Source organism: Gasterosteus aculeatus, chromosome 15 (assembly GCF_964276395.1).
Source record: "Gasterosteus aculeatus chromosome 15, fGasAcu3.hap1.1, whole genome shotgun sequence".
Taxonomy (NCBI): domain Eukaryota; kingdom Metazoa; phylum Chordata; class Actinopteri; order Perciformes; family Gasterosteidae; genus Gasterosteus; species Gasterosteus aculeatus.
Genome location: NC_135703.1, coordinates 18091387 through 18104849, shown reverse-complemented (window position 1 = coordinate 18104849; position 13463 = coordinate 18091387). Strand labels below are relative to the sequence as shown.

The 13463-nt window shown below is 41.6% G+C and overlaps 1 protein-coding gene across 1 annotated transcript; it reads left to right on the top strand.

Annotated features, from left to right (window-relative positions):
- Positions 1-8206: 8206 nt before the first annotated feature.
- gsc (goosecoid) lies at positions 8207-11184 on the top strand. The gene is made up of 3 exons (XM_040200572.2): positions 8207-8793; positions 9556-9815; positions 10722-11184. The coding sequence occupies exons 1-3, from the start codon at positions 8478-8480 to the stop codon at positions 10869-10871; spliced, it is 726 nt and encodes a 241-aa protein (XP_040056506.2). The 5' UTR covers positions 8207-8477; the 3' UTR covers positions 10872-11184.
- The last annotated feature ends 2279 nt before the right edge of the window (positions 11185-13463 follow it).

Here is a 13463-nt window from a genome sequence, read left to right as displayed (position 1 = left end):
CTCACAAGTTAGTCACCATGTCGATTTTAGAACTTAAGATGCACATGTCCTTATAACTATTGCTATGGTGGAATGGTTAAAGAGATAGGAGGGACTAATGTGAATATGAAACAAAAGAGTAAAGAGTACATTACTATGATTTTTTCTGTATTTTTATATTTTAATCATTCAAAGCAAAGACCTTTGTTCTTTATCGCAGAAATATTTTATCTGTGTACTGGTTTACGCCTCTCAGGTCTTATAGAGGCTGTCCAAATGTTTCTATTGGCTCCAGTAGAACTACTCCAGGTGGCCTATGAATTTATAACTCTAAGTAAATGACCTCTACTGGCACATCAGAAACGTTGGCACTCGTTTACGTAAATTTGCAAATGTAGCGTTCATCAGCGGCACCGCCAACACGCAGAAAGCTGTGATACTTTAGCTTACGCCGTATTTACGCAACCTGCAGCTCATCAGGTAATCAGCGCCTTTCTCCTCCCACTATAACACACATTGCGAGCATTTAAACGCGCACTTGAATGGACGTCCTTCTCTCTTTCTATCATGGATCAGCTACAGTCAAATAAGCGAAAACAAAAATTCAGCGACAACAAAGTTGATGTGTTATTTGGGCATTAGTGGTGGGGAAACGTATGTTTTGGCTTGTGCCAACTGGGATACGGCAGATTCCCACTGCGGTTCGAAATGATCCTGACGCCAATAATTGTAACGTAGGGTGGAGTTTAACAACTGCTGGAGTGGAATGTGGACGCTGAGTCGGCGATGCGATGTCATCTTCCAGTAACTGTAATATTGCATGGCTGCTTCATCTGAAACACATAATGATTTCCTTTTCAACTGAAAAAGTGGGATCCTTGTGGCAAAAATCCTTTCTGCTCGTCTCCTCGGCCTTTGTCGCCTTCTGAATCGGATTACTGCTGTCATTTCACCAGCAGGCATATGCAAGGAAACCCGCATTCTGCTTTACACCTGCTTTTAAGAGGCAGAGAATTTTCACCACAAAAGGGAGGCGCGGGTGGTTTCTATACATACCGTGGGATTTATAATTAGGATCTTCTCCCATCTCAGTGAAGGTAGAAGCCCTCAGTGAATCCAGCAGTCGCTGCTCATCCACCATGAGCATCTTGTTTATTGTATTTCCCAGATCCAGCATTCCTCTACTGTTCAGGTCATGGAAATTTGAACTGTGTGTGCATTTGTGAATTAGCCATTAATTGAGGCGGATGCAAGTTTTTTATTCACTGAGCCAAATTAGTCATAAATTACATAATGCTGATTAAAACCAGATCTTGTCAGTCATCTTTCATTGGATTTTTATCGATTTGATGGAAGTTAAAATTGTCAATCATTGGAGAAAAATGCTATACATTCAAAAAGTGAAAGGCATTCAAAATCTTAAATCATTTTTTTATAGAGGTGAACGAACCCCCCAGGTTCCCCCCAGTATTTGCGATACATAGTAGGTTACTTAAGTATAAGCAAAATGGTCAAGCAATAAAGTTTTTATAAGTAGGCCTAAACAAAAAACAACAGTTGGGTTCAGCAGAGGCAGTAAATGTAATCTGTTGTGTTCACCTTAGGAAAATGTAGGTCAGAGGTAATGGGGGATGGATGTAAATACAGTACATAGTGACTGCTCCTTCCACACACTGGCAATGCAATCCTACGTGGACGTGTCAAAGTCGCTTTAAAGACAGGGCTGAGGTTTAAATTTGAATGTGTTCAATCCATCACGGTAGCGTCTGTGCCGGCTTGTTTTGATAGAATAATTCTAGGTTCTATTATGTTCCTGCCACAGCCTGTAGAGCTGATTTGAATTTCTCATAATTCCAAAGTGTTTTAAGTAGCACCTCTGTAAAAAGAGGGGTGGGGGTGGCGGGTCGGAGAGCATGTTTCAGACCCTCTAATGTGTAAATGTGTTTCTGAGTCCTGACATGACACACGTTCAGACAGCAGTGTGCACGTTTGTGTGTGTGTGTGTGTGTGTGTGTTTCCTCAACGCTGCCACATTGCTGCTCGCCTGTAATCAGTAATTACCAGGATTGGGTGATGGATTCTGATTATAATGAATGATTGATGATAGCTGCAAGAAAGCGGCCAGGGCATTTCTGTCCTCTGACAACATGACGTTAGCACAGAATTGAAACCATTTAAGTAGAAAATGACTGGACAGGCATGGCATGGCTCAACAGCAGGTACCACACTGCCATTGGCACCCACACATCTGCATTTGCCCCCCTCTTTGAATAGTCCCTGTATTCAACTGAAATCTCTTGCTGCTGTTCTTAGGAAAATAAACCCAAACGCTAGACAGACTTGAACACTAAAGTGCCTTTTAAGTGCAACTTTAAACCTTTGAAATACATATTATGGGGCATCATTTGTAAAAAACACTTTTTACATCCTGCTTCCTGTTTTTGTAGTCAGTTAATTCTAATTGCCCTGACAACATTTTACTCACAAATGACACAGATGAGGAGTAAATGTAAAAGTGGAGACTGCTGTTTATTTGCGGTTTCCTGCTTTTCTTTTTTCTCTTTTTTTTTACTTTATCCATTGGCGACTGTAACCTTGGCGACAAGATTTCCTTTGATGCCTTAAGCGCACATATTCAAACTAAAATCTTTCACCAAATCAACCCATCGTGGAGTTTTTCTTTTTTATTTGCTCTGGTAGGCAGGTTTTAGTCCTTACTCGTCGCGGCAGCTCGGTCAGCAGTAAGGGCATTTTGTCCAGAGAAGTCGCATTGAAGAAGCATGAAAGGAATTGGAAACAACAGCACTCATCAGTGCCACTTGCTTCCCAGCAACCAGCGCCTTCATGTGTGTGAGAATCATTGTGTTTACAACTCACTTGAACCTCATGTGTGAAGTCCACAACCGCTGGACAGTAACTACATTTGGTGATTGGCGCCGTTTGATGTGTGGAGGCCGATATTAAACTTGTGGTCGGGGTTACAGGCACGTTGTGGTTGGAGAACCAGACGGTTTTCATGGGGAGACGAAGCAGCAGTTGTCTCCTTGAACTGTAGCAAACGGCTCGGAGAAACACATGGGTTTCATCGGCGATATTGGACGAAAGAGCAAAGAGGACGTGACACGAACAATAAACATGGATATGCATGTTTTTTATTTGGAAGTATAAAACAAATACAACGCATAAATTGAATAGAAAAATATACCCAAAGTTCTCCTAGACATCATAGAAAGCATTATAGAGGCCTTTGTAATGGTTTATGCGGGTCAATTTCAGACTTATTAAGGGCTGGGAATGTCTTGTCAATGAGGGTCCTCACAAGGGCAGAAAAACCAATTGCCATGTGGGTTTACAGGTGGGATTGAAAAGGGTCTATTAATAGTCCCGTGTGTCTCGTTCCAAATACACAAGAAATAAATACACACACACAGGCCTGTCTGGCACCGCACCAGCCTGCATGTATATCCGTCTGAGTGTCCATCATCCCATTCACACACTAAACACTAACAGGGCCTTCAATACAATCCGGACTTCTTCACATCCAGTTCAGTTATGTCCTCTGTGACGCCCCCCCACATCTGCAACATCTGCTTCAATTATTTACCTTCCGTTTCCAGTTTGTAAAATCCCTCTGACTGCAGTTATCATTCTAATTCAGGGAGCTTTGAAGACTTGACTGTCCTTCCTTTAGTTTTTTTTTTTGAATATCTGTAGTTTATGTATATTTTTAAGGCTTACAAAGTAAGAGTGATAGTAGTTCTAGTAACAATAAAAAGTAATAGCAATGATGACAGTAACTGATAGAAGAACAATAGTAATGTAGTGAAGTGATGATTCATTACAGTCACTTTAAGAATAATATGCGCAACAGTAAGAAAGTTGGATAGAAACTCATTAATATTGATGGTAGAATAATAGTTAAAGTATAATAGTACTAATAGTACAGTATTAGCAATACAATTACAGGATTGCTGTATTACAGTAACATTATTAATACTGGTGGAAGAAGCTGTATTTATAGTAGTAACAGGCACCATATGTATCATGCTAATCCAAACTCCAGATTGGAGATTAGATGAGGTTAATCCACCAAAACTAACACACATCCAAACCACATGCGCTTCTAGTGTAAAACCAGACGCCAAACGCGAGCTACGGTTTTGGTGAGAACGATGTGACAAGCGCTGCTCTGCAGTCAGATGAACGCCTTATTTGAAACAAGCCAACGCCATAACGCAGCGTTACGAGGTGGAGTGACATCACTAAGACTGGCTTCTGATTGGAGGACGAACAACTATACCCACTCTCCTCTGAGACAGGTGTGGACCCCATTAACCGCCCCGAAAATATTGAATTTGTTCTATCTGTCTGTCTGTCTGTCTGTCTGTCCCCCCATCTACCAATCCATCCTTCTATATAACCATACATCTCCTTCTGCTGTTGTGATTATCTCAATTATTTGGTCCAATGTAAAAGCACATCAGAGTGAAAAGCATGTATTTATCCTCTTTTGGACGGATGCATTACCAGGTCTTGCTGTTTTATTTGCTGTGTTTAACCAGGTTTTACAGATCATAGCTCTGATATATAAAGATGCCTGGGCTATTGTAACTGTGAGAGTCTTCAGCCACCATCAGCAGCTTGATTGACGCTTCTATTCACCTATAAGTGCCGCCTTCAGGGCGCTTTTATTTTACAAATGGACGTTTTTGCTTTTTTACTGGTTCCTTTTGACTCGCTCCTTTCACTGCCAATTGGAGGTAGAAATACAGAAATAAATGTGGCAATAATAGCAGCATATGGCCTCTCTCCCACTTCCCTGGAATCACAGTGTGACTGTATTACAGACCAGGAACGTGTTTCCATGTCAAAAGGCAGCAAGGAGAAGGGCTCCTGTCCCGTTGTCATGCATGCAGGAGAACGACAAAGCTCATCCACCTTTGCACTGTAAACAATTGCTGTTATTTTACAGTCAATTTTCAACATGAATCTACTGTTTTTATGTAATAAGATTTTGTACTGCAGTTAGCAGAACCCTTTGAAGCAACACTACAGACCCTGAACAGCATCCCAGTGTCGTAGTATACAGAATGATTTTTTTAAAATGTCACTTACTAATGACACTGACATTTGAATGTTTCAAAGATGTATATATTTTATATTTTTTAGAGTAACTCTGTTTCATCAAATACTAACGGCTATCACCCGGGGAGTTCCAGTCAGTAGCGGTTGTTGCTAGCTAGCTAGCTAGATAGCTAATAGCCTTTTGCCCCTTATGAACCTTTAAAGCAGAGAGTATGGAGAACTCTTTAGTGTTGCACGTGTTTAATATATAACAATGTCCACGTGGAAATTGTTGTAGGTGGTACAGATGTTTAGTCAGTATTTAAAGTGAGCTTCTTTTTGACACGTTTTAGCTTAAATACCACGACACCAAGGTGTTTCTAATATTTGTTATCCAGTCTCTGATATTAGACTATTTGGATTTCAGGTGCTTCCTATTGCTCCATTCAGAGGAACCAAGACCAGCCAGGACGAGGTTGTCCCCAAGAAGACAGGTGTGATTGTCCAGAAGATTTCTACCCTTATCAGCACACGTTTGTACTGAACATCTTTGAGTTTGAATGGGACTTGATAAAAGGTCAGTAAACTCTCACTTTAGACTGACGTTGCATGTCAAACATTATACGTTTATAACCTTTATAAGTATTAACAATACAATGCAATGTGTATTAATATCTTTATAGTTTGAATAATTATTTAGCTTGTTGGTGTCTTACATCAACAGCTGTGGAAGACGAGCAGCAGGGTGATGGTCATCTCTACCTCACCCAGAAAATTCCTTTTTTCAATTAGAATAAACTACAATGTCTCGGACTTCCTCGTGCATCTACTTCACGACTCCTTTAAGATGTAAAACTCAAGACTTCTGGACTTTTTTCAGAGAAAAAACACCATCTTGTCTATAAACAGTAAGTTAATAACAAATGTGGCTGATCAAATCTTCTCACTGTAGATATTCACAGACAGAAGAGAATCCATTTAAACACGTTTCTTCAGTATTTGTTGCCCAATTGTTGATTGAAGGTCAAGTTGGATTTGGTCAAATTAATGCTGATGGTGTTTGATTTATATCGTTTCTAAGTTGTTGATTACATCATTTCTATAATATAGCAGATGTCTGTAGCCCACGGAACAATAAAGTTATATTAGTGATTGCAGTGCAGATTCATATTTTGAGATATTCTAAAAAGCTATATTCGGTTGGGTTAAAACAGCAAACCCTGAAAATTTAAAGTTATCTAACCCTCTACCAGAAAGTTACTGTCAATTTAGATAATCACAGAAATACTATTTTCTGTGTAGTAAAATGATTCAACAGTATGACTACTTTAGAGTTGCAGTATATAAATCACTATGTCAAGCATGGTGATTTATTTCTCCCGCTACCAGTATTTTAAATGTATATTGAAAAATACAGAAAACTACTGTATTCTAGTTGTAGAGTAGCGTGCTGTAAACACATGCCCCAGAATACTGTAGAAGTGTTATTATTATTTAACAGGAAAGTAATTCACGTTGGCTTCATGCCTTAAACTCACAAAACGCTCCCAGGTGATAATGGACAACAGCTGATCCCCTTAGAGGTCTGAAGGGGCAAACGGGACCCGATGGAGGGGATCAGTCCACCAGGAGCCACTTCTCCACCACTCGGGATCCAAAATCCTGGGCCGAGTGGAACCAAGGAGTTTCCCATTTCCTCCGATCCCACTGCGCGGGGAAGGGATTGGTGACATATGAATAGAATTAGTAAAGACATGGGGCAGCGCGGGAAACGTTATGCCCAAAACACAACGGCTCTTATATATTCTAATTTAACGGCATCGGATTGTTTTCTGCCGTAATAGGAATCAGGCATTGGTGACTACAAATCTGAAGAGAGATAATTCAGTCAATAAAAATAAAAACGGTCAAAGACAAAGTTGTGTGCAAATTGGCTTCAGCCGCGCGCGTGGGCTGACGTTCGTGTTGAACCACATTTAGAATGTAAAAAAAACCCCGAATATTATTCATATTTGCGTGTCTGAGGAAATCAGTGTCTCGACGCATTAGTGCAGCACGATGACGCATCCAGCGGACCTCTAATCAGCTGCCGCATCTCACCGGCACATTTTCAAATCACAAACGGACCCGTCGGCCCGACGCGAGCGCGCGTTAGGAGCACATTGCGCGTTAAATGCAATCAGCGAGTCCCATTAAGGGTCTGAACCGGGAATCCACGTTCCTCCGCAGCAGCAGCAGCATCCCCCCAAACACACACAGACAAACAGCACACATGTTGATTAGCGGCGTAAATACGCAATAAGTACTCTGTTTCCTACGATGAATGGAAGCGATAATGGGCCGTTATCTTACCCTGGTCGGGGGGGTTGTCTACCCGCAGAGAGGGAGGTCCGGCCCCGGGCTGATCTGCTCCCCGCGGAGAAGCGAGCGCGGGCCGATAATGAGACGAGTCCCCGATATGATGCTCAGCGGCTCCGGTCTTATTATTCCGGTATTATTCATTTACTCCTCCAAAAAGCCCCCAGCGCGCATCTCGGTTGTTTTATTAATTTAGGAATCGTGTCGGACATGGAACTTCTTCTCCGTGTATTAAATGAATAATACATAATAGCTTCATGAAATGAAAACAATAAGATATGACTCCACAATATAAATCATTTGTATGAGATAAGATATTCCTTTATTAGTCCCACAATGGGGAAAGTCACAAATTCATGGAATAGAATACAGCAAACAAACAATGTATTGAGTTTTCGTGTAGGCGGAATTAGATCATTTGAAATTGGCTAAATATAAATAATATCCCTTTGAAATAACGTGACGCGCGCTAAGTCACCCGCGCCGTGCTTTGCCAAAAAATACCACGAGTGTTTCTCCTCTGCATTTATTAATAACCATTAAAAACCTTTTACTGGAAAGCTATTGTTAATTTGAAACTGATTCATAAATCCGTGTTTGAGGTTTTGACTGACTTTGTGAATGTAAACACTGTTATAAATGGAAATGGGCTCCACAGATTGTGATGCCTTCGCTGACAAGGAAATAATCGGATTACTCGCTGACCCGGCAACGGACTTCTACCAAAAGTCTGCAAACAGTGCGGATTATCTTAATTGAATTAATTCTCAATACACAGATGTGCGGCCGATCGCACCGCAAGCTGCCCCAGCTGACCGCAGAGCGGCCGTGACGTCAGCGGCGTATAAAAGCAGCCTCGCGCTCAACAGGTTTCCTTCAAACCAGAAGTCCGCGTTCTCGAGACGAAGCTCGCGCGCAGGCACGGAAGAAAAGTGCGCTCCGCCGCCATGGCGCAGTTTTAGGAGAACTTTCCTCACGGAGATCTGTCGGGTCCGGGACGTTTTCTTCTTCCACCGAGAGCCTTTCACACAGCCCCCCAACTTCCCCCGCTCCGTAGCCCGCCGCGCACCGGTGTGATGCCCGCCGGGATGTTCAGCATAGACAGCATCCTGTCCGGCAGACCCAGCTGCAAGGAGCCGCTGCTGCTGCACCGGAGCGGTCCGGTGGTGCTGTCCGCGGGCCTCACGGACTCTATCTACACCGACTACAATGGACTGTACTCGGCCACGTGTGGGCCGTCTCCCCCGGGCGTCCAGTCCCTGAATGGGACCCGGATAGGATATAACGGCTACTACTACGGACAGCTGCACGTGCAGGGCGCCGCAGGGGCGCCGCCGTGCTGCGGCTCCGTGCCCGGCCTCGCCCCGCAGCAGTGCCCGTGCATCCCGGCAGGTAGGACAACCAACGTCCCGCTCTCCTCCTAGTTTTACCTGCGTGCATTTAGGAGATCCAATATACAACGGAATGGTTTGCGTTATGTTTTTAAATGGTGTTATTCGCGGTTTGACGAGGCAATAGTTCTGAAGTTTAGTCGTTACTCCAAGTCGGAGTTTTTGACCCCAAATTAGAGACAATTTATATATATATATATATATATATATATATATATATATATATATATATATATATATATATATATATAATATAATTATTATTTCTTTATTATAATAAATAATATAATATTAAAATGTGTCTTTATGAAATAGTTCCTTGCTATATATATATATATATATATATATGGATTTGCAACGTTATTTTGAACTCGAATCTGCACATTTAAGCAAAAGACGCCACTGCTTATTCCAGTGACGTCCGATGCCTGATGATATTATCTCGTCCGTTTGATGAGCCCACTTCTGTTTGTGTCACGGATCAAAGTCATTGAGCCGTTTCCAAACTGGTGCTTTTACGCACCAACTGATCCAACTCGTGTAGAAAAGTGTTTCAAACGGTTTGACACACACGCAGTTTGATGTTTTACTGCATGCGCAACAAGTCACGTGCAGGAAAGTGTCAGATCTCTGCTGTTTTACGCTCCAGCTGTGCGCGTCGTGCACAGCCGAGGCCGGAGCGTTTCTCCACGAACGTGCACACTGCGGCCGCTCGATCACCAGGCGTTTTGTGTGACGCTTCTCTCCTCTCCTCACCGGCCAGGCTACGACAGCCCGGGCTCCGTGCTGATCTCTCCGGTCCCGCACCAGATGATGTCCTACATGAACATGGGCAGCCTGTCGCGGACCGAGCTGCAGCTCCTCAACCAGCTGCACTGCCGCAGGAAGCGGCGGCACCGCACCATCTTCACCGACGAGCAGCTGGAGGCCCTGGAAGGCCTCTTCCAGGAGACAAAGTACCCGGACGTCGGCACTCGGGAGCAGCTGGCCCGCAAGGTCCACCTCCGGGAGGAGAAGGTCGAGGTCAGGGGCGCTTTGGCTTTACACGCAGCTTCATGTACGGCTTCTTAAGTCACGTGGTCTGGGAGCTTTGACACCGTTCACGTTTATTTTATCACAATAACACAAACATTATTAAAACCATTATTTTGTGTGCTTTATTGTGGTCCGTAAACGAGACATTTGATTTGTATCACCTCTCATTCCTCACGTTAGAGTTTAGTTTAATATAACACGAGCACGGTTAATACAACGGGACACACCGTATTATTATTCATTATTATGAATATTTGTATCCTTAATGGAATTATCGTGCGCCTTAGTCCGTAGCGGGTACGTTTTATCTATTAATCAGGGGTTTCCGTGGTCCGTTCCACTCTATTTGTATCTAAAAAATCTAAACGCAAAGGATCTGACGTTATTCTGCATTAGTTATGTTTCCTTTTTGCATTTTCAGTACATCTTTGAATTAATTCATCTTAGGTTCAATATTTTATTTGGTGTAAATTATATAAATATATATTGTCTATTGGTAAAATATAAGCAAGTGAAAAATAATCATTCTTAATGATTATTATTAATTCCATATTTATATAATTATTAATGTTAATCGAAGTAACTCAACTCTGCAAAATGTAACGCGCTCCGCTTGACCTTGTTTTAAAGCAAACATACATTAAAACAAACAGCCAATCTTGTTGCTCATGACATCATGATATGAATAATATTTGTATATTATATGGTGTAAATAAATCAATATATAAATATATTCTTAGTTAGGACAATAACGCACCAACTCATGCGTAATAATGCGGCTTTGCGTTAAACGTTGAATGAAACGTTATATAGTGTAATAACACAGTAACCCAACACAAGACTAAGGAAAAGAAGAAGCTCACATTTCAAACTGTGCTTTTTTTTATCACGTAGGTTTGGTTCAAAAACAGACGCGCGAAGTGGAGGAGGCAGAAACGGTCCTCATCCGAGGAATCAGAGAACTCTCAGAAATGGAACAAATCCACCAAAAGCTCCGCGGAGAAAAGCGAGGAGGCCAAAAGCGAGGTGGACTCGGACAGCTGATTACACGGCGGACGCGTGTGCGCGCGCGTGTCGGGGTGTCATGAGACGTGTTGCCATGTTGCACAGTTGTACATAAACTACAGCTATTTATATTTAATTTAAACTGTTGTGGCGTTCCGCATCGTGTCACGTTACACGCGGAGTGTGTGTGGATGTTAAATGTTGTAACTCTGTCGTAGAATCATCCGGCCGCAGGGAACCACGTGGTCTGCGCGCGCGTAGATATTTGTGTTGTTTTTTTTTCACTTTGGAAAGATAAGCAAACGTACGTTAAAGGCCTACGAATATTCATTAAAATATAAATGAAACTTCAGCACTTTGTTTGTTTGCTTTTATTGGAGGAGGACAGACGTAGATACGTTAATATTGTTTTTCAATTATTTATTACCGAATAATTAATTAATTAAACGTAAAATATAAATTCTTACAATTCTATTAATTGACGTTACCGAAAATAGTTGTGGGAAAGATTTCCAGAGACATTCCTCACACAGCAAACCTCTGATGAACACACAGTATGTAAACATACATTTATACAACAAATCATCCTTCTGTCACCTATAAATAAATGAGGATGCGTGGGTGACGTGCACGCGCGCACCTCGCTCTCACCTGGTCAGGCCGCAGCGCGCGCCGATGCCTCACGTCAGTGCATCGTGTCGCGAGACACGAGCACGCGCGTGAGCGAGCGAGGGAGACGAGGAGGAGGAGGAGGAGGAGGAAGGAACTCCGCGCATCGAAGGGCTGAATATTAAAGAAACAACGCGATGCTCATTCTGCGTTTTGTTTGTTCATCAAAATAGATTCAAAATAAACAAACACTTCTTTGTAAAGAAATCCCTGTTCGTACGAGATGAATCAATGTTACTGAAGGAGGTGGACAAAAAAATAGAAACACGCGAGATTTAGACAACCTGGAACACCTGTCATTGAATTTACTGATACTGTTAGCTACATTATGATATCCATTCATGCTTTATTAAATCATCATAATGTGCTATAGTTTAGTTGCATTCATAAACATACAATGCACATTACACATTTTTTGCTGCACTCATATTTTATTATAATGTAATAAAGTGAACGTATCAGCTTGTGTAGCTTTTAAAGTGGAGAGTAAAATAAAATCCTCTTTTCAACCAGGTTGCTAAGAATATGTTTCAAAGTTCGACTCACAACATATCAGGTGTTTGGCTGTTTAAAAATAGCTATCCATTAACTTTGATGTAAACTCTGATCTACTTTGACCTTCTAATTGAAATGAAAGCAAAGGGAAATCAAACGCTTTCCAATTGTTGTTCCCTTTATATACGTTTCAAAATTTCTAAAAAAAATCACACAAAAACGCTATTCAACAGTCGGCTATTTTAGAGGCTGACGCCCTTATTTAAAACCCAACAGGTGAAAAATGAGAAAAGTGTCTTTTCTTAATAACTGAAAAAAGAGTCCAGTTGTCCAGAGAAATCAAACCCATTTTTTTGTATTCGTCGGGTCAGAATAGTGCTGAAGGGGCTTGTGTTTGGGGGACTTTGACTCATTCATATTCCCTCTATGGCCACGATTATTTCCATCAGACTAATCGTTCAGTCTGCAAAATGTCCACAGTGAGAAAGACCAATATGTGCTCACACAAGTGACGATGAATTAGCTGCTTGTTTAGCAGCAGATCCTTTTAGAGCTTTTATCCTGCACAAAAAAAGATGAATTTGAAAAGTTTTTGGGGCTTGTCACCTGTTATCAGTCAATTGGCCTTCATGCAGCCTTTGATAGAAGCAGGAATGAACATTGACTATGAGTATATGTGTGTTTCATTCCTGCATTATATTCCTGTGAAGCTCCTCCACAGACACCTTTAAGAACAACAAGCTTTACACTTGTTGCAGTGAAGGTACCGAAGGGCCGTACGGATGCAGAGGTTATGAAGCACGCCCACACACAGTATATGATCACATGATCAAATAGACTGGAGATCAAACCCATCAAACACTACATGTATGACTGTATTCATTTAATTGAAAATATTTGTCAGAAGCTTCTGTAGAATAATCGCACAGTGAAAAGGAAAGTATAACGACTGATTGTTTTGCCTTTTCCAAGAAGTGAACTTCTGAGGAGCGTATAGTCTCTTTCCCACGGAGTATAATGTGGGTTTTAATCCCAATCCCAATGTCCCCTGCACTATATGCATGCTCCTGGAAGGGTTAGTGAACTGAGAGTATATCGATATTCCTATTATATGATCCCACGTCCCAACTAATAAAATAATATTTCAATATTTCCTCTCGTGCGTGAGTTTTTTTCACCGGGAAAAAAAAGCAATTAAAGAATCATGTGAAATTGCAATAAAGGCCCAACTTTATGTATTTATTTTGTGGGGAGTCTTGATTTTCTACAGTGATAGCTGGTCTCAAATCAGCAGGCGTGCTACAACAAATCATGACGGTAAATACCAATTTCTACACTGAGGTTGAGTTTCAGCTGATGCAGAGAACCAATAACCCTTATTACCGGCCATGGGACATCATCACCAAAAGCAAGACTAAACATTTCAGATGAGTTTTCAAAACCAGAGGGTCATCTGATTATCTAAAT

Excerpts from the sequence above, each read along its gene's own strand:
- gsc (XM_040200572.2), top strand. The coding sequence starts at position 8,478 with ATGCCCGCCGGGATGTTCAGCATAGACAGCATCCTGTCCGGCAGACCC. Across the intron at positions 8,794-9,555 it reads GTGCCCGTGCATCCCGGCAG|GCTACGACAGCCCGGGCTCC; the intron begins GTAGGACAACCA and ends CTCACCGGCCAG. Across the intron at positions 9,816-10,721 it reads TCCGGGAGGAGAAGGTCGAG|GTTTGGTTCAAAAACAGACG; the intron begins GTCAGGGGCGCT and ends TTTATCACGTAG.